At 45.8% G+C, this 26,729-nt stretch overlaps 1 protein-coding gene across 1 annotated transcript in view; it reads right to left on the bottom strand.

The window, feature by feature from the left end:
- The window catches only part of TBC1D9 (TBC1 domain family member 9), a 113,332-nt gene extending 87,088 nt beyond the window's left edge, over positions 1-26,244 (bottom strand). Inside the window, exon 1 of the mRNA XM_026018484.2 lies at positions 25,601-26,244. Coding sequence (XP_025874269.1) covers positions 25,601-25,730 — 130 coding nt within the window. The 5' untranslated portion in view covers positions 25,731-26,244. The remainder of the gene's footprint in view (positions 1-25,600) is intronic.
- Positions 26,245-26,729: the final 485 nt, after the last annotated feature.

Genomic DNA, 26,729 nt, shown 5'->3' with positions numbered 1-26,729 from the left:
GTATGTCCTGAAATAGGAAGATGGACTGTTTGCTGAAACACAGTAAGGAGCAGAAAAGTGTTTCTGGACAAGGAGTTGAGGGAAGGGTGGGCTAAAGCTATCTACTGGTGTTTGCCGGTACATGCAAAAAAGGGTCTGAGGAAGATACACACAAAAAGGAAGATAGTGGTCAGCAAGAGGGAGTAACAGGGCTGAGAGATACTGCAGTATATACCTCCTAATAGCTCTGGATCTCTGAATCATGGAAATGTATTATTATTCAAAACTTATTTAAATTTTACGAAGCGCCTTGACTGTCAGAGATGTTCTTCGCTGAAGACATTAATAAATCATTAACTTCAAGAATTAAGGGATACCTGAGGCAAGGATGCTCAGGATCATTATTTGCAGTCTCTCCTTGTCTTGTATAGCTTCCCAAACATGAATTAGGGACCTCGCTGGTGGAAAAATTCTCACCACCCCACCCCCGGTAGTATCTTTTCTTAAAGTGGCACAGCTTACGTGCACGTACAAGCACAGAACCAACTATAAATTTCTCATGCTCAATGCTCATTTACGACTCTAAAATCAAAACGTATTTCCAAATTAGACACAGCAAAATTACAGAACCAAGAAAAATCTAAAATAACCACGTTATAATTGAAAGATGAGGTTGATGTGTTTGAACTAAATTGTCACTTGGAGGGCAGCCCGGGTGGCTCAGCGGTTTAGTGCCGCCTTCGGCCCAGGGCCTGATCCTGGGGTCCCAGGATCGAGTCCCATGTCCCTGCGTGGCGCCTGCTTCTCCCTCTGCCTGTGTCTCTGCCTCCCTCTCTCTCTGTGTCTCTCATGAATAAATAATACCTTTTTTTAAAAAAAAATTGTCACTTGGAGCAGGAATCCTGAATAGGTCCTCTGGAATCCAGCATACGACGTCATCTTTCGTCACGTAATACAGTGACTCCACCACCACTTTCCTCTATTCACCTTCAGGAACCATCTGTGTAGTGTGTTGTGAAACCATCTGACCTTTCTCTGGCCAAACGTATCTTTGATGTATTCAACTCCTCCAACACTTTCTCAGTGGCTTAAAACAGCTGATGTGGAAGCAGCAAACACAAATCCACATGCTACTTGAGCACTGAAATTGGTATCATTCATAAGGTGGTCACTCCAATAACCCAGAATAAACCTGTATTAAGATTATTTTACTCGGGGCACCTGGGTGGCTCAGTGGGTTAAGTGTCTGACTTGGGCTCAGGTCATGATCTCAGGGTCCTGGGATGGAGCCCCATGCACTCAACGAGGAATCTGCTTCTCCTTCTCCCTCTGCCCTTCCCCGCCCCACAGTAATGCCCCCCCCCTCAAATAAATAAAATCTTTTAAAAATAGTATTTTATTCATATTATTAATTTTTAACATCAGTGTATCTTCATCTATCAGGACATAGAATGTTGCCATTCTTATTTTTTATTTATTTATTTATTTATTTATTTATTTATTTATTCATAAGAGAGAGAGAGAGAGAGAGAGAGAGAGAGAAGCAGGCTCCATGCAGGGAGCCCGACGCAGGACTCGATCTCAGGACTCCAGGATCACGCCCTGGGCTGAAGGCAGCGCTAAACCGCTGAGCCATCCAGGCTGCCCCCATTCTTCTTTTTTGTATCTGCCTCTCATTTCATCATACGGCAAATCTATCACTTATTTAACCACTCCCCTATGAACAGACATTTATAGTGTTTTCAAACACTTACTATAAAACTAATGCTGCAACATCTGAAACTAATGATATACTGCATGTTGGCTAACTGAATTTAAATTAAAAAAAAAAACTAATGCTGCAAAATGGAAATATCAAATTTGAAAATCACGAAGAGCACTCAGGCTGAGAGTGAACACAGGCCCTAGGATGCAAAACACAACTGTAATCGATTACTGTGTTTGAGAGATGGTGTCTATTCATTGCTCCAGCTGAAGACTGTGCCCTGGTTTTCAAGCCTCCCAGGGGTTCTCCTCTGGCCCCTCAGTCCCCCTTCACCTTCGACGCTGTCTCCGTGTCACTGCCCACAGCTGTGGAATAGCCGGCCTATTTCCAGGCTTTCAAACCCCAGCCTGGGGCAGAGACTCAAACCACCTACGGGTTAGGATGAGAGTGTGGACCATCCTGATGATGTAATCCCCATTTAGTACAAACAGCAAATCTCCATAGAGGGCACATGCATTTCAAAGTCTCTCTCATTAAGTCTTAACCAAAACCAAGAAACTAATTTCAGCATTAAACATCTGGGCAAAAAAAAAAAAACAAAAAACAAAAAAATCTGTGCAGATTCTCACTGAATCCAGTCTCTCAAGCATAGAGATGATGTCATCTATTTTTGCATCTTCAGTGCCTAACAGGTGGTAAACACTTAATATCTGTTTGATGGATGAGTCAGTCAACGGATGAATAAATGAGTGAGTGAGTGATGAAGAGCAGAGAGTAAAAATAGGGAATAATTATCTTTTTCTAATTAAAATCTTTCTCCACACATGATGTTCTTTTATTTTTCTGATAGACCGTGGTTTTGGGAATTTTCATGCGCATTTATTTGTGAAGCATTTGCAGGTACATTATAGGGAATCGGTCTGACTTTTGGCCCGTCACCAAAGCTAAAACAAGCAGATTGTACTGGAGTTAAGTTAATAAAGAATGCGATGTGGTAAACACTTTCCCATCAAATGGTACAGTGATTATAAAGGTCACTGGCTACATACTTCGGGCACATTCTTTTGATACCATGTTCAACATCAGTCAGGAATGTCGGCCACAGTTCATTCTAAGGAGGAAAGGAAACAATTTTCTCTCAAGTTCAAGCAGTTTCTGAGCTACGTGAAGGTCCCTGTTTACTTACTTTACTTCACACGGTAGAGAAGTGCCGTTTTACCAAAGCTCTCGATGAAGTCAGCCACTTTTAGAAAAGGTGGAAATCTACCTCCTTTGATGAAAATGTAGGCACATGTAACACAAATAAATGGGAGTACTCGCTGCCATCCTGGGGTCCATACCAGATTCTTCTGGCATTGCTTTGGTCCCCTTTGCATCTCTCTCCTTTTTAGCTTTTCTCTACACCACAGTCTTCATTCACCATAGCTACAGAAGTGCCATTAACCGTCTGCCCCATCTCTCCCGGTTGACACTTTGAGTTTCACGGGACAACACAGTGAAGCCACCTCGCTGGATTTCAGAGTGTGAAGCCCTCATAAAAGTAATGGGGGTAAAGGTGTACCTCTCCCTAAGATGTGAGGGACGCTCACGGCTTGAACAAATCCCCAGTTTTAATGAGATTTTACTACAGCTAGAAGATTCTGATGATGTGGACACGAGACTGCTTTCAACCGTATTCCTCAAGGTCGACTTGTGCATCCCAACAGCCAAGAGCCCACTGAAGGCACTACGGGAGGTGATAACTTCTGTTCTATTAAGGAAGCCCTATTTTCCTTCCTCTTGGTTTTGAAAGCAGAATAAAAAATAATAATAAAAAAAACAATGATGCAATGGGATTTTCCCTTACTCCTTTGCAAAAATCTCCCTTTTTATTTCAATGGGGATTCGAGCAAGTATTCTTTTTATTTTTTTAGTACTCTATTTTTTAAAAAAGATTTTATTTATTTATTCATGAGAGACACACAGAGAGAGAGGCAGAGACACAGGCAGAGGGAGAAGCAGGCTCCCTGCAGGGAGCCCGACGGGGCTGCCCATCAAGTACTCTATTTTGGACGGATATCATCAGTGACTTACCCAGATATTTTTGCTACGTCCTCTATGGGGCCCCAAATCTCAGTGGTAGTGAGTGGCAGAGATTATGTCTTCCCCCACATAGGCTCTGCTGGGTCTCTTCCCTTATCTTCACAGAGCTTCACCCTTTAGTCCCATTCTTGCTGGAGGCGCTAAGAGGCTTTGCATGAGTGTTCAGTTCCTGACACGGTCAGCAGAGCTGCTCGGGGCTGTCAGGAGCAGCCCTCCCTCATCAAACCTCTCTGACATCAACACCTACCTCTCCTACAGCCTGGTGTGTGCAAACTGGCCACTCTGAGAACAAGGGCACCTGGTCAGGAGGAAGGCCTCCGCCCTATGCTGCTGGAATCAGGGGAAATCAAACAGCAGCTACCCTGACAAACGGTGGCTCTGATGGCACCGACTTCCTAAGACGTCAACAAGAAATTGAGCATGCATCTGCTTGCACACCAAAGCCACCAACACTCAATGGAAGTGAGCTGAGCACCATAGGTGGCAATGTGAATGACAGGTCCCCTCCACCCCAAAAGGGAAAACACCGCAGATCGGCCTTCTTGCTGCTGGAACAGTCGCAGTCCACCCCGAGTAGGCCGTGAACTGCTATTCCAAACAATCCATCAAACGGGGCTTGCCTGTCCTCAATGGATTCAAGTTAAATGAGCTAAATGACACCTATTCTTTATCCGAAGATGTTCAGCCACATTGTTACCCAGACTGTGGGGCCGTTTAAACTTGCCTCTGAGGTTCCAGAAAGGCAAGGGGGAAAGGAGGTCGGCTGCAGAGTGTTGCAGCAGGTGGGCTCAAGGTACACGTCCGGGTTGGCATGGCACCAGCTCCAGCACTTACTGGCTGAGTGACCTTAGGCTCAGTCTCCTCCACCAAAAGCGGATAAGGTACTGGTAAGTGCTACTTCTTGGGGTTGCTCTGATGGCCAAAGGAGAGCGCCAGACTCAGTAAGTATTCAACTGGGATTACATATTATTATTATTATCATTAATTATTACAAGGAGTCTCACTGCCCAAATCCAGACGCCGTCTTCTAACTCTGAAAGAAAGAAAGAAAGAAAGAAAGAAAGAAAGAAAGAAAGAAAGAAAGAAAAACAAAGCCTTTGAAATCACCAGAATGAGTGATTCACAAAAGGGTAAATGGTTTGCAAGCTGGTGCCTGCTTCATGGAAGGCTACTGGTCTAAAACCCAGCACAACCTCACAGGAAAACAAAACTAAGCTAAACATCTGCCAAGTACTTCAGCGCATCCGGACTCACAATTCATTTGATTGTAGTGAAAATCCTGAGGAGCAGTGATCTCTCCCACCCTGTACGTGTATGAACAAACTGAAATTGGTAGCAGTGGGACTGAAAGCCCAATTTATTTCTTCTTCCAAATCCTCTTCTCTTTCTGCTACACCATGAAGTAAAAATGTTGTTGTTGTTTTTTTAAAGATTTTACTTATTTATTCATGAGAGACACGGAGAGAGGCAGAGACATAGGAAGAGAGAGAAGCAGGCTCCCTGCAGGGAGCTCGATGTAGGACTCGATCCCGGGACCCCAGGGTCACACCCTGAGCCCAAGGCAGATGCTCAAAAACTGAGCCCCCCCAGGTGCCCAGTAAAAATGTTTCTTAACTGGTGCTTTGACCCTCAAGGCTGAATCCAGTTAAGATGCAAGCCTACTTGGAGCTTCCGCTTCTTCCCGCTAATGGAAATCATCTACTAGCCAAAGGAGCTGGGTGGCCGTGGGTGAAGCTCCCCAGCCTCACTGCCCGTCCTGGAACTCCTCTTAACCGGCCACGACGCACTGAGCTCTTGCTAGGTTGTGGGTGCTGCCCTCCACGCTCTCCATTTATAAATGTAAACCACCCCAGTACAAGCACTGCTTTTACCCTTATTTTAAAGAGAAGACGGAGGCAGGGAAATGCAATTTGCCCCAAATCATACTAGCTTGAAAGTGAGAAGCCGATTTCAAACTCCAGTACAGGGCTGTTCCAGGTGTCAGGGCCATGTGTGCCTCGGGTGGTGGTGGTGAAATGTAGCCCCAGCTCCATCTGGGGGCCTGGGCGGGGTGGGGGGGGCTGTGCCTTCCTGGCAACAAAGCTCAGAAAGGACACCTTGTTCTTAGTGCACTAGACCCTTGCAGGACCTGCTGGGGGAGCAGCTCCCAAGCCATGCCCTGAAACACAAGTCTACACTCAAACTCTACACCCGTTGGGGAGCACCCGCTGGAAATATGAACTCAAAGGAGCACTGGCGCGTGCGTGAATGACGTACAGTAAGTAACGGGTTCTCAGTCATTAAAGGGGAGTGGGATCTGAGGCGCGGGGTGGATTATACCTTAATCTTCCCTGACGGGCTTCCAGGGCAGCCCGGCTCCCCGTCGCCGCGGACAGTCACTTCTCCCTGTCACACACCTGCCCTGGGGCTTGTCTGGAAAGGAAACCGAACACGAACAGGTACGTTCGTACACCTGCAAACACACCCAATTATGCCACTGGGTTCTGGCTTAACAGGTAGGTAGTAACGTAAGATGCCTGAGATACAGACGACCCTTGGGCACGCACCACACCGTTCCGCCAGGACACTCCTGCTGTTGGTTCGTGCAAGCTCCAAACAGAACGCTGCTCAGTTCCCACCGCATCCCACTGAGGGTTTGTTTCATTAACTGAAATAAAATCTGGTCTTGGTCTTGGTCAGCTTACATCAGGCTCGCCGCCACCAGAGAAAACCGGTTTGCACTCAGAGCCCCGGGCTTTCCAGAGCTGTCTGTGCCACAGGCTGGGACACGCCACCAAGCCCCAGACTTTCCTCAGTGTTAGCAGGAAACCAGATTTTCTACGGAAAGTGTGATCACTTGAATCAGTGACACTTTGGGGTGAATTTCGAAGCTGCTGAACAAATAGCAGGGAACGAACGTTCCTATGGACACATTCCAACCAGCAGCAACTATTCGTAAATTATGATGACAGGCGGCGAGGGGAACCTGTACCGCTGGCAGCGCAGGTGACAGCCCGGCCGGCCACCTCGGGAGGCGTGTGCTCGCCAGCCTGGTCGTCCGTCACCCCCACGTCTCCCTGACACCAGGACGAAGGCCACTTTCCACGTAACGCCTTGCTCTCAAAAAGACTGTAATCACTGCTCAGAGTAACGAACTGCATCTCTACGCCCAGACACTGCATCTCTAGTAAAGCTGGAAAAGAAAACAACAGGCTGAGAGGAATAAACATCTCAAGATATTGGGGAAAAGGTATTTCTTTGTGTGATAAAAAAAAAAAAATACTCCTAAGTGTTTAACACCTTAAAAAATTGACCTTTGCTACAGAGGCAATATCCCTCTCCCCTCCATTCCCTCCTTCCTCTCTCTCCTTCGAAAATCATTATTTGAGTTTAAAATGCCAGGAGTTATTAAACATCTAGGTACTAATCCTTCCTTTATTTAGTCTGGTGTCAAGACCAGACTTGCCCCGGGGGGAAAATAAGAAAAAGGCTTCCCAGAGAAATTTCTCTAAGAGAGGTTGTCTCAGGTCCTTCAGGGGTTGGGTGGGGGTGGTGACCCTGAGCCCTTCTTACTGCCTGGATCTTCATCTTCCCTGTTAAAATTCAACAAACCACCCAACAACTTTAAACGACACAACATCAAATTCTTAACATGTGCGTTTACACACTCTTTTCCATGAACCCAGATTCTTCCCAATTGTACCTGGGGAGCCTGGCAACCTGGACAAAGGGCTGCCCGAGAACAGGTGGGCAGGCTTCCTCCCCATTTCCTGCTGTGATTGTCCCAGAATGAAATCATAACGAGGAACACGGAACTGTTTGTGTGTGTGTGTGTGTGTGTGAGATATAAAAAATAACATGTTATCTACTCCCAAAGAAATTAAGAAACAGTCAGGTTCACTGAGATTTACAAAATACATATCCTGACAATTTGCCATCCTGGTTACTGAAACCAAGCATTTTTCTTTTCTTTTCCTTTCTCTTCTTTCCTCCTCTTCCTTTCCTCCCTCCCTTCCTTCTCTTCCTTCCTCCCTCTCCTTCCTTTCCTCCCTCCCTTCCCTCCTTCTTACTAACGGACAGACGGACAGACGTCTACTCCTGTGGGCAAGCCCGTCTTATTTACGCACTGTTTCTCCTGGGAGCTTGCTGCCACCGAGCCAGTGGCCGCACAGTGGATCTGTAACGCCGGCCACTGCAGCTGGCCCTGATTTGGCTGAGGAGATGGAGGGTCCCTTGGTAAGAGAGGACTTCTTTGGAAATACAAAATCCTGATACCATATTAAACCTGATTGATGCTTTCAGCTTCCAAAGTACATTCAGTACCTCATTTGACCCTCACAATGAACATGTGAGGTGGTTAGGGGGAACCATCTCCATTTTCAGATGGAAAACAGTCCCAAAGAAGTTAAGAATCGTGGTCATACTTTTAAGAGACAGCATTGCTGGGTCTCCTCCCATTCTAGAAATCCCTTTAAGAAAGCAACCACCACAAATGGTTAAGTTCTTTCACTACAAATGTAATTTACAATGAAAGATAAATAAGGATTTCTTTTCATCAAACTCTATCTGCCGTAAACAATCTCAAAGAAGAACAGATATTTCCTCTGACATTTATATTCTATTTGAAAGGCATTTCCAAGGCCCTTGTGGAGATGACTATCCCCATTTGCTTTTTGAAAATACTCTCTCCCCCATTGTGTATAAGCATTATGGATCCTTTAAGACAAAGATCTAGTTGGTGAATAAGAACAAGGAAAAGAAAGTATTCAGTTAGGGACTTGGAAAATCCATGTGCTCTTCATCTAAACCTTAAAAATGTGGGTTATAGGGATCCCTGGGTGGCGCAGTGGTTTGGCGCCTGCCTTTGGCCCAGGGTGCGATCCTGGAGACCCGGGATCGAATCCCACGTCGGGCTCCCGGTGCATGGAGCCTGCTTCTCCCTCTGCCTGTGTCTCTGCCTCTCTCTCTCTGTGTGTGACTATCATAAATAAAAATTTAAAAAAAAATGTGGGTTATAAGCACAACAGAAATAGAAACCTGCAAGTGGCTTTTAAGAGCACACATGCTAAGAGTTTAGTACATCCCTAACATCCAACTGTACACAGTCCCAGTAACAAACTGCAATGTCCACAAAAGGCAAAAGGGTAAGGAAGTGTCCTCTACTCCCCAAAGTTTCTATCGGCACTAAGAAAGGGGAGACAAATCACAACACATTATCGATATTTCTACCAAGGGTACAACCTAAGTTATTTAGATTGTGAAAAAGTCATAGAGTATTTGCTTGATCAAACACATCCTGAAATTGGCATCATAGGGGCAAAATTAGCAGGACTCCAAAAAGAAGAGCCCGTACATTTATGAATATTTTCAAAAATAAAATGAGAAAGACTCTGCGAAGACTCCATGGAATCTGCCATGAAGACGGGGTTGTCAGAAGAGGGGAAAATTGGCTTTATCAGGGACAGAGTGAGGAAGAAGGGGACAGTGGGCTCTCGGATAAACAGGTAAGAACAGATAAGCGGTTCAAGTCGGAGGGCAGACGGTGCCCTCCCCCCAAAGACCACAGTTTACACTCAGGCAGTAATCTCAGGCCGGGACTGAGGGACAAGAGGTGGTCCAGCTGCAAAGTGGAAAATAGGAAGAAAGCGGAGCCTGCAGTTCTTAGGCTGAGGATGAGCCTTCTGGCAGTGACTGAGGTGGAGCACATGCTCTGCAGTGATTCGCCGTGCCATCTGCTTGGACGTGCACAATGACAGGCCGATAGCTGAACTGTAGAGAGCAGAAGGGAATTGTCAACTCACTGCTTGTATTCAGACCCCGTTCCTCCCTCCAGTCGCCCACAGAGAAGGAGAATGAATAAGGGACAAACAGCAGAGTTACCCGTTAGAGCTGCTTCACATCACAGAGCATCCCGAGCACAGCCGCCTGAGAAGAGCATCCCCAGGGGAGGGAAGGGCCAGCTCCTTCCCTGTCTGCACCCTTCCCTGTCCCTACGCACACATGCACACACCCTGGGGTCTTCCCCAGCAGAAGAAACTGCAGGGGAACCGTCCCACGGGTGGGCATCAGGGTAAGAGTAAAAGCAGCACCAGCATTTTTATCACTGTATTCAAAGACAGTGATGAGCTGCTTTTGTTTAAACAATAGACAGCAACAGGATTACCTGGAAATGGGTAAGACTTATTACAATTCACAGTAATCCTGGTACAAGCAACAACAATAAATTTCTGAAAATTGCTCTGGTGGAAAAATCAGAATTGAGAAAGGTAAGACTCTAGGGTCTCAGGCTCTTCATTTATTTGATTCACAATCCACTTTAAGTAGCTAATGGAAGTGGTGGAGCCTCAATTCCAGAAAAAATACACACTCCTAATGAATTCCATAAGTCTTGTAAATTATTTCGGGCTATTCAAGGACCTCCTGAAATCCCCACCAGCTTAAATTTTTCTAAAAGAAAAAAAAGTTTGAGGAGTATGATCCTATAAAATACTTATATTTTTATATCCACAAAGAGAAAAGTAGACACTAAGTAAAATCTTTATGATGTTTGACATAAATTACGTTACTAAAAAAAAAAATCAGGGGATCCCTGGGTGGCTCAGCGGTTTAGCACCTGCCTTTGGCCCAGGGCGCGATCCTGGAGTCCCGGGATCGAGTCCCACATCGGGCTCCCGGCATGGAGCCTGCTTCTCCCTCCTCATGTGTCTCTGCCTCTCTCTCTCTCTATGTCTATCATAAATAAATAAATCTTTAAAAAAAAAAACAATACTGTATGTCAAGTTTACAGTTTTCCTCCTTGGTAGCCATACATTTTTTGAAACGGACCTCATTCACAAGAAACATGGATTTTGGTCTTCTTTGTGTAATATTCATTTTTTTCCTTGTCTGTCCTCCACCCAAAGGGTCAATGCTTCTTGATTGGAATGACTCCATATTGTGGGCCCAAAGACAGCTTACTAGAAAACTGGAAATGGGAAAAGTTTGGAAACCCTTTTAGGAAAATCCAGAGATGGTGTTCGGATTTCTACCCTGGCGGCACAGGCATGTACGTGCAAACCACGGCTGCTAGTCGACAATGTCACAACCCCAAGGTGTGGTCTTGCCCTGCCTATTCCCTTCATTTCCACACCGCAGACAGCTTTTCTTTCTTTCTTTCTTTCTTTTTTTTAATAGAGATTTTATTTAGCACCAGCAGGGAAAGGGGGTACAGGTAGAGGGAGAAGCCGCTCTCTAGGGAGCCTGACACAGGACTCCATCCCAGGACCCTAGGATCATGCCCTGAGCTGAAGGCAGCTGCTCAACTGACTGTGCTACCCAGGTGCCCCAACACTGCATCCCTAAGACTGTGGCTCACTTTGCCCCAGTTTCCTTTAGCTTCCCAATTACTTCTTCCTCTCTATTTTTTTAAGGTTTTTTTTTTTTTTTTAATTTATTCATGAGACACAGAAAGAGAGGCAGAGACACAGGCAGAGAGAGAAGCAGGCTCCATGCAGGGAGCCTGATGTGGGACTCGATCCCGGGACCCCAGGGTCACGCCCTGGGCCAAAGGCAGATGCTCAACCGCTGAGCCCCCCAGGGATCCCTCTCCCTTTCCAAATTCAATCAAACTCAAGTACAAACCCAAGCTCTGTCTGTTAGAAGCAGAGCCTCCTCAAGTATCTTACTTCTCGAAGCATTCAGTTTCCTCATCTATAATAGAGGGAGCATCTAACCTACAGGGTTTGTTATGAAGATCAAATTTGTGACATAAGTCCTCAGCAGAATGCCTGAACCACAGAAGGATTTCAGCAAATGTCAGCTCCTCTGCCTTTATACCTTATGACATTTGTAAAATTAATAAAAAATATACATAATCAAATGTTAATTTAAAAATATGACCACAGTAACAATGCTCTGAAATTTAGCTTTGGACCACATAGATCTGAAATTTTATTACAAAGATGCTTTTAGAAACAGTGTATTTTCTATTATTTGCTAAAGCAATAGACATGTAAATGTTAAAAAATGCCATGGGGTGAAAGACAGTAAAGAAATTAATGGGTGACGGGCACTGAGGAGGGCACTTGACGGGATGAGCACTGGGTGTTATTCTGTATGTTGGCAAATTGAACACCAATAAAAAATAAATTTATTATTAAAAAAAGGAATTAATGATTTCTTCTTTCTTATGCTTTAGAGAGTCCATATAGGTCTGTTGAGTATTGCTTATTCTTATTAAAGACCACCTTGGCTCCTAGGTTAACACAGAGATCTTAGAAATTATTTGGCACTACTGAAATATAATCATTTTCCTCACTAAGAAGTATTACATGCAGGTAATCTACTAAAAAACTTAATGAGGTCAACAGAGTTCGCTTTTCTGCTGTTCAGCGTGCACACGGGGGGTCATGCGGCGCTGACCTTCCCCGGAGCAGCGCCTGCCGCAAACCTCAGCACAGTGCAGCTGAGCGCGCCCGGGGCCCAGGGGCTTAAGTTCTGCCTTCGGCTCGGGTCACGATCCCAGAGTGCTGGGACTGAGCTCCACTTTGGGCTCCCTGCTCCTCGGGAAGTCTGCTTCTCCTCTGCCCCTCCTCCCACCCATTCTTTCTTTGTGTGTGTGTCTCTCTCTCCAATCAATCAATCAATCAATTCATAAAAAAAGAAAAAAGAAGACAAAGAAGAATGCAGCTGAGAGGGGGAGTGTTTCACAGACATCAGCTCTTAGACAGTCACTGGCCTCGCCTTGAGCTCCTAGGACCCGCACAGAAGGTGGGAGAGTTGATTCACCTGGAGGTCGCTTTCTAACCCAGATCTCCAAAGGAGAGTCCGAAGCAGCCCGAATGGATCTCTAGAACGGATCTGACGCTAGAAGCCCAGGTCTCTTGAAGGGCGAGTAAATCACCTAACAGCAAAAGTGGGAACGGAAATTTGAAGAAAGCTGGAAGCCAGTGGCAATTTTAAGATTTATTTATTTATTCCTGAGAGACACAGAGAGAGAGGCAGAGACCCAGGCAGAGGGAGAAGCAGGCTCCCTGTGGGGGCTGGATGCGGGACTCGATCCCAGGACTCCGGGGCCATGACCTGGGCCGGAGGCAGGTGCTCAAGCCCTGAGCCCTCCAGGCATCCCACTAATGGCAATTTTAGAGCATCTTTTAAAAATGACCGGCCTATCCTCTGAGCTCTCTAGACCATACACTGGGCAGGAAAGGAAAACAAAGAAATGGGGCAAGTGGGTTAAGGACGTCATCATTCTCTGGGGTAATGGTTAGAGCCCGTGTTTCCAAATGATAAACTCAGATGGACTAATAACCACGTATACATATAAAGAGAAAAGGTGGCCCCTCTGCCTCCTACCCCAGTCTCCTTAGAAGTGCCACTTGCCACTGTCAGAGAGAATCATTTGTGCGAGGAGAGAAGGGAGGAGGAAGCACAGAGGAGAGAGGACGAGGTTTCTGGGCAGAGCTTTCAAAACAGGCCTGGCCCTGAGGGGAAGAGGGAGCAGGAGGGAGGGACGGAAGGGGAAAAAAGACAGGGGTGTAGAAACAATTTAAAGTTGCCAATCAAGGGGTGCCTGGGGGGCTCAGCAGTTGAGCATCTGCCTTCGGCCCAGGGCATGACCCCAGGGTCCTGGGATCGAGCCCCACATCGGGATCCCTGCAGGGAGCCTGCTTCTCCCTCCACCTGTGTCTCTGCCTCTCTGTCTCTCACGAATAAAATTTTAAAAAATAATATAGTTGCCGATCAAAAATCACCTTTAAGAAAAATTACCATCTTCCCAAAGCCCTGAATAGGACTTAACTGTTTTAAGCTGCCTAAACACCAGACAGTTCTCCCTCTGCTTTGACGGCACCCTTTGAAAACTGCAGTGTCTGTAAACTGCAGACTGTAGAGTGGCTCGCACACGGGTGTGAATCAGATCAGCTGCCTCCTGACACCTTCCTGTGGCTCAGCTGCAAGAGTGGAACAGTGATGCGCCATCATCTGTGAATGGCTCCTTAGGCTTCCTGTGCTTTACAGACCAGTTTACATAAAAATCCATAAGACCCAGAGAGCCACCCCAAATCCTACACAGATTATACACATTCACTCTTCAGCTTCTTTGTAGAATAAGGTAAAGTCTCAAGACAAATCAGAATGGGGGATTAAATCATTCTGTGAGAAAGTTCTCTTCAAGTTCACAATAACAAGCAGAGGGGAAGGAATTCTTGGAACAAGCAGGCAATATCTGCTTTTACCTAATCATGCGTCTTGCTGGAAGCACTTGCTTATTATGTATTATGAGCCAACTCCATACGCAGCTGGGGAGGACCGCCCAACCCAACACAGAATCACCAGTTATGACGTTAAACTTCATTAGGAACCAACATGAATTTTGCTTGTTTTTTTTTTTTTTTAAGATTTTTATTTATTTATTCTTGAGAGACAGAGAGAGAGGCAGAGACACAGGCAGAGGGAGAAGCAGGCTCCATGCAGGGAGCCTGACGTGGGACTCGATCCCAGGTCTCCAGGATCATGCCCTGGGCCAAAGGCAGGTGCTAAACCGCTAAGCCATCCAGGCTGCCTGAATTTTGCTTGTTTTTTTGTTTTTTTGTTTGTTTTTTTTTTGCTTGTTTTTATATAATTAACACACAAAGAATAACTTTTACTGCTAAGCGCAACTAGAAGCAACTGTGTTGATACAGTTACTTACAAATTAGCAAGATGGAAGCATTTGCCCTAAAAGCAGACACCTGTTACCTGGTGAGGGCTTTAAGGGCATTGCTTTGTTACTTCTCTCTCCACTGGGAGTTCTGTGCTCATGCAGGGGAGGAAAAATTTTCCTTGAGTCTCTTAGGATCCCTGGATGGGTCTCAAAATTAAACTGATGAAGGTAACAGGAGAAAAATGTACAAATTTTACTGAATTTGTACATGTAGAGGGGAGCCTTCACAAGAGAAAAAGAGAAACAGAAGTGGCCCGGAGCAGGAAGCTTTTAGTTAGACCTTTTGGTCAAAGAAGCAATACTTTGTAAAAGATTGACAAGACCTAGGGGTTTGGGCAAGAAGTAATCCAACTAGAGCTAGATAGAAGATAAGGATTTGTTCAATAAGGTTTGTTTACAAATTCCTCTAGTGCCTCTGTGGGCTGATAAGAGTCTGCCTCCAGGAAAAGGAGATTTTATTTCCTGCCTTTAGGCAGAAAAGTGAGAGCTTTTTCCAAGTTTACTATTTCCTAATTGCTTTCAGCTCAAAATAATATCTATGTCAAAGAGACGGGTTTTCAGGTGACAGCCTGGTTTTCTCTACCAGTAAGCAAGTGGGGCAGGTCCCTAGTTGCGAAGGTCTCCGTGTGGTCAAAGAAGTCCAACTCCTGGAGAGTCCGGGGCTGACTCTCCAATGAAAACAATCTGAGGGCCTTCATCTTCCCGGGGATCATGTCCATGCCTATGTTCCTGGTTCTCCCAAACTTATTCACACAGGTTTGATCACGAGGTTAGGAACCAATGGCTCAGCAAAAGAATCTTGCCTTTTCCCTCCTGCGGATCTTTATAAAGTTCAGGACTCCGAAGAGCTGACACTCAAACACATTTCCGACAGGACAGCTTACAGCGGATGCTACACTTGTGATTTGGCGTAACGAGAAACTGTCTTGATCTCTTGGTGATGTCCTCTAACTCGATGCACCTATGTTCTAATTCACTTGCGATCCATGCAGCTCCTGAAATTGCATGGAAATTTTGGGGGTGTTTTCATTTTTCTGCAGACAGAGTCAATAGTTGTTATTGAATAGTAAAGAAAATAAGGTTAGTCCACCCCATTATAATTAGTCTTGCAAAAATAAATACAAAAATCTAATAGGCCTTTAACTTATTAGCTGTGACCCATGGCAAGTCACACAACCTCTCTTACACCTCACTTTCTTTTTCTATAAAATGGGAATAATAATAGCAGCTACCTGGGCCCCTGGGTAGCTCAGTGGTTGAGCAGCTGCCTTTGGCTCAGGGTGTGATCCTGGGGTCCTGGGATCAAGTCCCACAACAGGCTTCCCAAAGGGAGCCTGCTTCTCCCTCTGCCTATGTCTCTGCCTCTCTCTCTCTCATGAATAAATAAAAAAATAATTTAAAAATAAATAAAATAAAAAATAAAACCTTTAAAAAGTAATAATAATAATAGCAGCCACCTTATAATGGCACACAAGGTAATTTGCTATTAAGGACAACTATTATTATAAAAGAGATAAAATATACTTTGAAGTATCAAAGAATTAAAAAAGAAAAATTACTTCACTTAGGAAAGCATTTCAAAGAGAAGAGCCCTACATATGGGACAGCTATTACGTTGGGAGGCATTTGCCTCTTCAAGAGGAGCTGCTAAGTGGCTGAAAATCTGGATGTACTTTTAACAGAATCAGAGACACCAAAGAGGTAAGAAAAGCCAATGAGGCTTCCCTTTCTTTGCCTTGGGACCTGCAAGACGTACAACCTAATCAAAAGTGTGCATCCTAGGCAGGCAAAATCACCTCTGTTAGAGCTCAGTTTTGAAATATATAAATACCTAAAACTAAAAGGATTTTGATTTGCAAGTGGCAGAAAAAAAATTCTCTCTTACATCAATCATCTTCCACTTCACATTACTTCTGCAAAGTAGAAGTACAATCTCCAGTACGTAATCAAAAGTAGCCAGGTATACAGGATGACACTACAACATGAATGAAAACTGGGAGAAATAAGAGACAACAGCATAAATCCACTTGGGCTTTGAGATATGGGAGAGAACAGAGACTGTAAAATAACTATGCTAGCCATGCTCCAAATAGGTTTTCTTTAAGATTTATTTGAGAGAGGGGATCCCTGGGTGGCTCAGCGGTTTAGCACCTGCTTTTGGCCCAGGATCGGGCTTCCTGCATGGAGCCTGCTTCTCCCTCTGCCTGTGTCTCTGCTTCTTTCTCTGTGTCTCTCATGAATAAATAAATAAAATCTTAAAAAAAAAAAAAGATTTATTTGAGAGAGAGAGAGAGTGCAAGAGCAGGGGGAAGAGGAAAGGGAAAAGGGGAGGGACTCTTAATCAGACTCCCTGCTGAGCACAGAGCTAGACACCGGGTCATCTCACAACCCTGAGATCATGACCCCAGCTGAAACCAAGATTCCGATGCTCAACCGACTAGGCCACCCAAGTGCCTCTCAAGATAGTTTTTTTTTTCTAAATATTCAGAGTTTTGATATATAACTGGAATTTACAAAAATGAGCCAAATAAGAATTTTAGAATTGAAAAAGTAATGCAGAATGGGTAGGTGAACAGACTAAAAACAGGTAAAGAGATGGTAAATTAGAACATAGACCAAGAGATGCCTGGGTGACTCAGCAGTTGGGCATCTGCCTTCAGCTGGGGTGTGAACCTGGAATCTTGGGATCAAGTCCCACATCCAGCTCCCTGCAGGGAGCCTGCTTCTCCCTTTGCCTGTGTCTCTGTGCCTCTCTTTCTCTCTGTGTCTCTCATGAATAAATAAATAAAATCTTAAAAAAAAAAATAGACCAAAAGAAAATAACCAAAATAAAGCAAGTGAAAATCAGAAGGTTGGGGCAGCCCAGGTGGCTCAGCGGTTTAGCACCTGCCTTCAGCCCAGGGCCTGATCCTGAAGACCCGGGATTGAGTCCCACGTGGGGCTCCCTGTGTGGAGCCTGCTTCTCCCTCTGCCTGTGTCTCTGCCTCTCTCTCTCTCTGTCTCTCTCATGAATAAATAAAATCTTAAAAAAAAAAAAGAAAGAAAATTAGAAGGTTAACATAGAAAATAAAATGAAAAGATCTAATATACATATAATGGGTGTGCCAGAAAGAAAGATGAAGAGAATGAGAGAAAAGCAGTATTTGGAGAGACAATGGATGAAAAGCTTACAAAACCAATGAAAGAAGTCCTCCTACACCCAGCAAGATTTTTAAAAATCCACAAATAGCTGGATCATAATAAAACTGCAGAAAACTCTGAGGGTTGCTGGAGGGGAGGTGGGCGGGGGGATGGAATAATGGGCTGACGGGCACTAAGGAGGGCGCATGATGTGATGAGCACTGGGTGTTATATGCAACTGATGAATCACTGAACTCTACTTCTGAAACTAGTAATATGCTATGTTAATTAACTGAAGTAAAATAAACTTGCAGAAAACCAAACTCAAAGAAAAAAACCTTAAAAGTGGCTGGAGAAAAAGATATGTTATCTACCAAGGAATAATTCAGAGTGACTGTTAACTCCTAAAAAAAAAAAAAAAAAAAAAAAAAAAAAAAGGAAAATCATTAGACAATAGAAGAATACTTAACCATGCTTACAAAAAAAAAATGAACTGCCAACCATTCAAAACAATAATATCCTTCAAGAATGAAAACAGAATACATTTTCAGACATTAAAAACAAAACTTCGGGCAGCCCCGGTGGCGCAGCAGTTTAGCACTGCCTGCAGCCCAGGGTGTGATCCTGGAGGCCTGGAATCGAGTCCCACATTGGGCTCCTTGCATGGAGCCTGCTTCTCCCTCTGGTTGTGTCTCTGCTCTCTCTCTCTCTCTCTCTCTCTGTGTCTCTCATGAATAAATAAATAAAATCTTTAAAAATTAAAAAATAAAAAATAATAAAAACAAAACTTCTCAGCAGAAGTCTCTAAGAGAAACCGAAAAGGACTTTTTTTTTCCAGTCAATAGAAAAATGATTCAAAAAAAGTACAGAAATGGAAGAAGTATAACAAAAACTACAAACATATGTGGAAATGCAAATGAATACAGACCTTTAAAATTAGTAATAATTATATTTTCACGCTGAAATATGTAAGACTGAAAATTTACGAAAACAATGCTATACAAATTGGGGTGGGGTGATGGTAAATGGAGTTAAAGTATTCCAAGTTCCTTGTGTTATCTAGGTAAAAATTTAAAGTGGCAATTTTTTTTTTAAATAGCAATTTTAAAAATTAAATAAAATCAAAGTACCTATGAACAATACACTTTAATCTATCAAAAATGCATTATAATCTCCAGAGTAACCATTAAAAGAATGGTGAAATGAATACAAATCTTCTAATAGAGGCTTGAAAATGTAATCATTAAAAAAATCCCACAACCTACCAAGAGGCAAGAAAAAATTAAAAATAGAGCAGATAGGAAAAAAAAAAAAAAGAAAGCACTTAATATAGTAGAGTTAAACCCAAGTCACACATACATTGACTAAATAATCCAATCAGGAGGCAAAAATTTAAGCTGGACTAGGAAAAGAAATCAACTCTGTTACTTACAAAAGATGCATCTAAAATATATCACTGTACATCCTACAGATATTAAAAATAAGAATATTAACTAATTTATGCCAAAATATGAAAATCTAGATAAAACATATAAATCCTATAAACAGCTTATAAGACTGACAATAAAAGAGAATTTTAAATTATTTGAGTAGTTGTCATACCATTCAACAAGCCCACGAATAAAAGTTCAAGGCTGGACTTCCTTACCCATGATTTTTGCCAAACATGTCAGGATGAAATAATACTGCTGTCACACAAACTCTACTAGAAAATTAAACAGAGTGAGCTGTCTCCAGCTTACTTTTTTTAAAAAAAGATTTATTTATTTATTTGAGAAAGAGAGAGAGGAGAGCACAGCGGGGAGGGGCAAAGGGAGAGGGAGAGAGTCTCAAGCTGAGTGCAGAGCTCCAGGCAGGGCTGGATCTCACTACCAAAGATCACAACCTGAGCCAAAACCAATAATAAGATGCTTAACCAACTGCACCACCTAGGCACCCCTCTCCAACTTATTTTTTAAGGCCACTATAATCTTGATAACAATGATGTTGTGAGAAAGAAAAAGTACAATCTAATTCTACAAATGTATAAGGACACAAAATTCCCACATAAAAGATTAGCAAGTGGGAGAGCCTGGATACAAGGTCAATATAAAAAAACAACCACCATATTTCCAGAGGTCAGCAAAAAAGGATTAGAAAATGAAATTTTAGAGGGATTTTTTTTTTAAGTAGGCTCCACACCCAGTGTGGAGCCCAATATGGGGCTTGAACTCACACCCCTGAGATCAAGACCTGAACTGAGATCAAAAATTAGAATCCCAAGCAACTGAGCCACCCAGATACGTAGATATTTATTTCCTTTTTCTGAAGATTGTATTTTAGAGAAAAAGCAGGGCAAGGAGCAGAGGGAGAAAGCCAAGCAGACTTGGCGTTGAGCACAGATCCTGATGTGGGGCTTGATCCCATGACCCTGAGCCACTGATGACCTGAGCCAAAACCAAGAGTCAATGCCCAACTGACTAAGCCACCCAGAAGACCCCCGGCGCCCTAGAAAATGAAATTCCAAAGGCATAATATACAGTAGAGTGAAAAAGATGAAATATCTATGAACAAATCTAATAAAATATGTGTAAACCCTCTACACAGAAAACTCTGAAACATCATTGAGAGAAATTTTAAAGATCTAAATAAATAGAGGAACATACCATGTTCATGGACCAGAAAGCTTGTTACTATAAAGGTATCAATTTTGCCCAAATTTATTTACAGACTCCATGCAATTGCAATTAAAAAAAAAAAAAAATCCCGACAGTTTAAGTCTCTGTTGCTGCTGTGGTTTTGTTTTGGTGGAAGTTTAAGAAGTTGACTCTAAAATGCTGTGTCAACATAAAAGACAAAAGACAGCCAAGAAACTCTTCAAGAAAAAAAAAAAAAAATTAAGAGTACTTGATCAAATGAATGTCAACTCTTAGTATAAAACTACAGTGTGGAACTGTTGCAAGAATATTCCAACAAACAAAAGGAACAGACTAGAGCGCTCAAACAAATCAATTGTCATACACTTGGGCACTTGATTTATGACCAAGGTAGTCCTACAGAGCAGCAACAACAGAATAGACTTAGCAATAAGTCTGGGTCATGCTGGGGCAACTGGATGTCCACACACATTTTTAAGAAATAAAACTTGACCCCTATCTCACACACAATATGCAAAAATGAATCCCCAATGAATTGTAAATATAAATTTGGGGGTTCAAACTGGAAAGTTTCTAAAATATAATGCATTTATAACCTCCATTTAGAAAAAGACTTTTTGGGGACATCTGGGGGGCGTCTGCCTCTGGCTCACGGTGTGATCCTGGAGTCCCGGGATCGAGTCTCACATCGGGCTCCTGCAGGGAGCCTGCTTCTCTCTCTGCCTCTGCCTCTCTCTCTGTGTGTGTCTCTCATGAATAAATAAATAAAATCCTTTAAAAAAAATAAAAAAGAAAAAAAAAGAAAAATAAAAAAGAAAGATTTAGTGAACAGGACACAATAAAACACTAACCATAAAGGAAACAGAACCTATAAAGAATTTGGACATTAAAATTAAGAGAGAAATCACTCTCTCCTTAAGAGAGTAAACAGGCAGGCAAGCACAGAATGAAGACTCTGCTACACATATAACCAACTATGAACTCATCTCCAGAACATATTAAAAAAAAAACTATAATCAGTAAGAAAAAGACAAATGATCCAATTGAAAAGTGGGCGAAAGACTTGAACAAGCATGTCAGAATATTCCAGATAGCCAATTAACAGGAAAAGGTGCTCAACCTCATTAGGAAAAAGCACATGAACTCCACAACGTGATACTGGCATAAACCACCAGAATGGCGACAGTTACAAAGACTGATGATGTTGGCAAGGATGTGGAGCAAAGGAAAGCCCCATATGCTGCTGGTGGGAGCATATTGGTACAACTACTCTGGAAAACAGTTGGGTATTATTTGCTCAACTTGATGGAACACATAACCTATGACCTAGTAATTCCTCTCCTGGGTACAGACCAAATGGAAACGTATGCCCACCCACCGGCACCAGAAACACACCAGAAAGATCGTAGCTACCTTACTTTGGGTGCCTCAAGACAGATCACTCAAGGTCCACCAACAAGACAGCGGATTAATAGGAACAAATGATTGTGGTATGCTCATGTAATAGGTTTCCGTCCAGCACAGAAAAATAAACTACAGCCGCGAGCAACGACATTCATAAATATCACAAACATAATACTGAGCCAAGAATTCAAACACATGAATACATACTGATTACATCCATTCCTCGTTCAAAAAACTGGCAAAATCAAAACACCGTGTTTAGAGGTATGTTCTTTGTCAAAAAAAAAAAAAAAAACTATAAAGAAAAACAGCAAACTGTTATACCAAAAAGCACATAGTTTTGGTTACCTTTGGGACAAGGTGAGTAGTGACTGGGTGTGGGTTATAAGGAGGAGCTTCTGGGGCAATGTTCTATTTATTATCCTGGTATTAGTTGCAAGGAATCATTTTGTGATAAATCACTGTACTCTGCATCTTTGTACTTTTGTACATATAGCTTTCTGTATATGTATGAAATCTCAGTTAAAGGGGGCTAAAAAAAATAAGTCGAATACATCTACAATAAAATACTTCATTGCCTCAGTACTTATGTATATTGCCTGGAATCAGAAAGGAAATAGCTTAATTTGTTTAAAAAAAAAAAAAAGCAAGCATCTTCGCTGTGACCCATTATTTCTTACAGCTTTTTCTAGTATCTCACCAAGCAGTATGGACCACTGAGCACTCCTGGCCAGTTCCCACTGAGCAGGTTTCCCATATTCATTGTTTCATCATCATCCTCCACTAAATGAGTGGACAATGGTACACTGGCCCAGATAATGCACATTACATGAAGGTCCTGATATCTTCCAGAAAATCTCCAACACCTGACGCCCAATACTTGGTCTTCCCTCCTCTCTTCACAGGCTGATCTTTTTCTTTCTTCAGCTCAGGTCAAATGTCACTTCTTCAGAAAATTCCCCTTGCCCCCAGTCCCACCCCCTTTCTCTGAGTGGGGTACCCAACATCTTCCTCTCATTTTGATGTTAGGACTGGTCATTCTCAGTTTGCTCCCACCTCCCAGATCCATCCCCAGGAGGCTGATCCTTAGGGACTAGATCACCAGGGCATCCTGTCCAGCTGGCTTCTCGTGGGTTCCACTTTCGGATGAAAGACAGTGGCAGACCTACCATTTACACCGAAGTGGATGGAACTGGAGGGTATCATGCAGAGTGAATTTAGTCAATCTGAGAAACAATTATCATACGGTTTCAGTCCTATGTGGAATATGAGAAATAGCGAAAGGGACTATAAGGGAAAGGAGGGAAACTGAGGGGGGCGGCGGTGCCGGGAATTGGAGAGGAAGACAAACCATGAGAGACTCCCAACTCTGGGAAACAAAGGTTGCAGAAGGGGAGGGGGGGCAGGGTAACTGGATGACGGGCACTGAGGAGGGCACGTGATGTGATGAGCACTGGGTGTTGTACTGTATGTTGGCAAATTGAATTTAAATAAAATATTTTAAAAAGACAGTGGCAGAAACTGGCAGGGCAGGAGGAGAGAAGTCAGGCATCAGGCATGTCCTCTCCACTTCCTTTTTGCTGTGCTCTGTTTCTAGGGGAGGCTGCTTCTCCTGAGGCCCACGCTCCTCCTTCCTGGTTCCAGCTCTGGAGGCTTCCAGTAACATCATTCCAACTGCCTGGGGTGGTAACAGCCCCACCACTGGGCCTTTCACTGGTGCTAGTAACCCTGCCTCCATCCAAAGTGTCTTTTTACCAACTCGCTTCATTTGATCTAGGTTTGGTTCTGGTTTCTGCTGGGACCCCGTGGAGCAGCAATTTTATATTAATTTATAGGATTATTTTATCAACACTTGTCTTTTCCACAAGGCTCTGAGCTTCATGACACTGGCACTCCAGACACTGCCAACAAACTTGTTAAATGATTTCGTAAGTTAACGAATACATGAAGGAACTCACATTAGGATCAAAATATACTCAACATAGTACAAGGATTCCTAAAACGCTCCTGCTACATTCAATGTGGTACCAATCTATCAGAGCAGACATTTTCGCTCTTTTAGCTGAAAAGAGCCTTTGCTGGCAGGAATATTGTTGCTCATAATAATTTCAATTATCTTAGCAATAAGTGCAATAGCTATGATTTTGCAATTAAAAAGATAGAACTTTATCCTTCTTAAGTAAGCTATCAATAATGAGATTCCAGGTGGACTGTGGCTAGTCACAGCTCTGAGTCAGTAGGAACAAAATAAAAATATTAACTAGGAAAAGAAGGCTCTGTATCTCTGAATTTTTCATAACCTATTGAAAATGAGTCTGGAAAATAAATACTCCTTATACTTCTTAGTAGTTACACGGTATGGGATGGTTAACTCCACACAAGAAAGTGTCCTTTGTTAATACAAATAAACTACCTACTTTACACTGTTATTTTAGGCTTAAAGAGGGGGCAATCTGGGTTGATCCCAGTATTAGATATGCAAGCTCCACATTAGTGCATATAGTTAGACAACTTCTACAAAATGAACTGGAAAATCCTGATTCTAGGCCACTAATCAGAATTTCCAGAACAGAGTCTGGAGCTCCGCATATTGCCTTCTCTTTCGTGGCAGGAAAAAAAAAGTGTAGAAAAGTCAGGTTAGCTACAGGCGGTAGGAGACACCAGCAACGTTCTTTAAACCCATACAAGCCATCAACTGTGTCACTTGAATCTTCATCTTGGGAAAATTAGTCTGTAAACTCTGATCATAATTAATTATGTACCGCATCAAAATTTTTAGTTTGTAGCACAGCATTTTGAAAGCAACAATAGACCCAGCGTGCCAGCTCCCAGAGGCTGATACAGTTTGGTCTCTTTCCTGGGGAAACCTCTCCTGTTTCTTCTGCTAACTTTATTGCAAAAAAAAAGTATCCCAGTTCTCCTCATTCTAACCACCACGCAGGGGGGGAAAGGTCCAATTCCTCTAGCATGGTAGGAGTTCAGCATTATTGCCAACTTCCCAGCTAGCAGACTCCTTAGTTGATACCCAAGACCCCTGTAATAGGGCACCACTTGGGAGACGAGCCTCATCCTATAATCCTGAAACGACAGGGCATATGGTTTCACATAATGAATAATACCTGGGGGGGGGGGGTCCCGCTCGGTGAGTTAAAACAGTGAAAATGCAGCTATACTGCTAATTCTTTTTGCAACCAGATAACTTGCTTTTTCTGTCTAATTAGGTGCAGCAACAACAGAAATCCTTGTGCATTGTCTTGGGCCGCAGCCAATACGGGAAATGACCACAGCAGCCCCTTACTGATGGCTTCTCCGGAGACAAAAGAGCATTTTGTGCCCGGCCCTGCGGCCATCGGTAAAGGGGGCGAAGTGGAAACGAAGCGTCCTCCACCTGTCGCCCGTACGCGAGGCGCTCGGTCCTCCCGGAGGAGCCCAGAGGCCCTGCCCTGCGTGCAGGTCACCGGGATGCTCCCCCCACACCTCCACGCCGCGACCTCGCCCGCCGCGGGGCGCCCGGTGCCCCAGGGCCCACACCCGGCGGCGTCGGACTCGAACCATCTTTTGCGCGGAAAAACCCGGGCTCCTGACGCCTTCCCCGCGCCCAAGTGGGGCAGCCCCGGGGGACCGGGCGGCGTCCCGGCTGTCCGCAGCGCAGGGCCTCCGCAGCGCTCCCGGGCCCCCATCCCGGCCCTCCCAGCCCATCCCGGGATGCACGCAGGTGCCTACCTGGCAGCCCGCAGCAGCGTCTGGAGCCCCGACCCCGACCCCCGGGATGCACGCAGGTGCCTACCTGCCAGCTCGCCCCCCCACCCGGGCTGCGCGCAGGTGCTTACCTGGCGGCCCCCCCCCATGCCCGGCCGCGCGCAGGTGCTCACCTAGAAGCCCATCCCCGCCCCCCCCATCCCCGGCCGCGCAGGTGCTCACCTACAAGCCCATCCCCGCCCCCCCCCCCGGCCGCGCAGGTGCTCACCTGCAAGCCCATCCCCGGCCCCCATCCCCCGCCGCGCAGGTGCTCACCCGCCAGCCCGCCGCCGCCGCCGCCGTCGCCCGCGTGGCCCTTCCTCCGCTGCAGGATGAAGTAGGGGTTGGCCCGCTCGGCGACCCAGAGCGCGTTGGCCAGCAGCACCTCCTCGGGGTTCACCCACATGGTCCCGGCGCCCCGGGCCGGCGCACAATGGGCTGCGGGCCGGGCCCTGCGCACACGCGCGCTCCCCGCGCCCGCCCCCCGCGCCCGCCCGCCCGCTGCGGCGACAGCGACGGCGACGGCGACCGCGAGCTCAGCAGCCGGCGGCCCCCGGCGCCCGGGCCGCAGCGGAGCCCCCGCGGGAGGCGGCCGAGGACCGGGGCGCGCCGGGCTGCATCCTCCCCGCGGCCGCACACGCCCGGGCCCGGCCGCGCGGCGCGAGGGCTGCGGGGGGGGAGGGGGGAGGGGCAGGGAGGGGGCGCCCGGGCCGGGGTCGGGGCCGGGGTCGGGGTCGCTCCCGCCGCTCCCAGCGGAGTCCGGCTCGCGGCTCCCGGCTCCCGGCTCCCGGCTCGCGGCTCCCGGCTCCCTGCTCGCGCTCGGCGGCCGGCTCAGGGGCGGGGGGCGCGGGACGCCGCAGGCTCGGCGGACGCGGCCCGGCCCCGGGGGCGCCCTCTGCGGACCGCGGGCCCCACGCCCATGGCAGACGCGGCCGGGCCGGCGGGGCGTGGCGCGGGCTCGGGGCGCGGGGCCGCCGGGGGAGCGGGCGGGGACGCAGCCAATGGCCGCGCGTGCTCGGGGCCTCCCCGCCCCCCGCCCCCCCGTCACGCGCCGCCCGCCCCGCCCCGCCCCGCCCCGCCCCCCGCCGAGGCCCGCGGCCCGCAACGTGCATTACGTCACTCCTCGCCTCGCCCCAGGCCGCGGCGCGCGGGGCTGCCGGCACCCAGGGGCTGGGGGGGCTGGAGGGGAGGGGAGGGGAGGGGAGGGAGGGGGCCGGGGACTGGAGGGGCTGGAGAGGCTGGAGGGGCGGGGGGGTGAGGGCTGGAGGGGAGGGGGGACTGGGGACCTGGGGGGCGGGGGGACTGAGGGCTGGAGGGGGGCTGGGAGGGGTAGGGAGCCGGGGGCTGGGGGCCGGGGGCTGGGGGGCGGGAGCTGGAGGACTGGGGGTCGGGGGCGGGGGCTGGG

Source organism: Vulpes vulpes, chromosome 4, assembly GCF_048418805.1.
Source record: "Vulpes vulpes isolate BD-2025 chromosome 4, VulVul3, whole genome shotgun sequence".
NCBI lineage: Eukaryota > Metazoa > Chordata > Mammalia > Carnivora > Canidae > Vulpes > Vulpes vulpes.
This window is presented reverse-complemented; position numbering and strand designations above follow the sequence as displayed.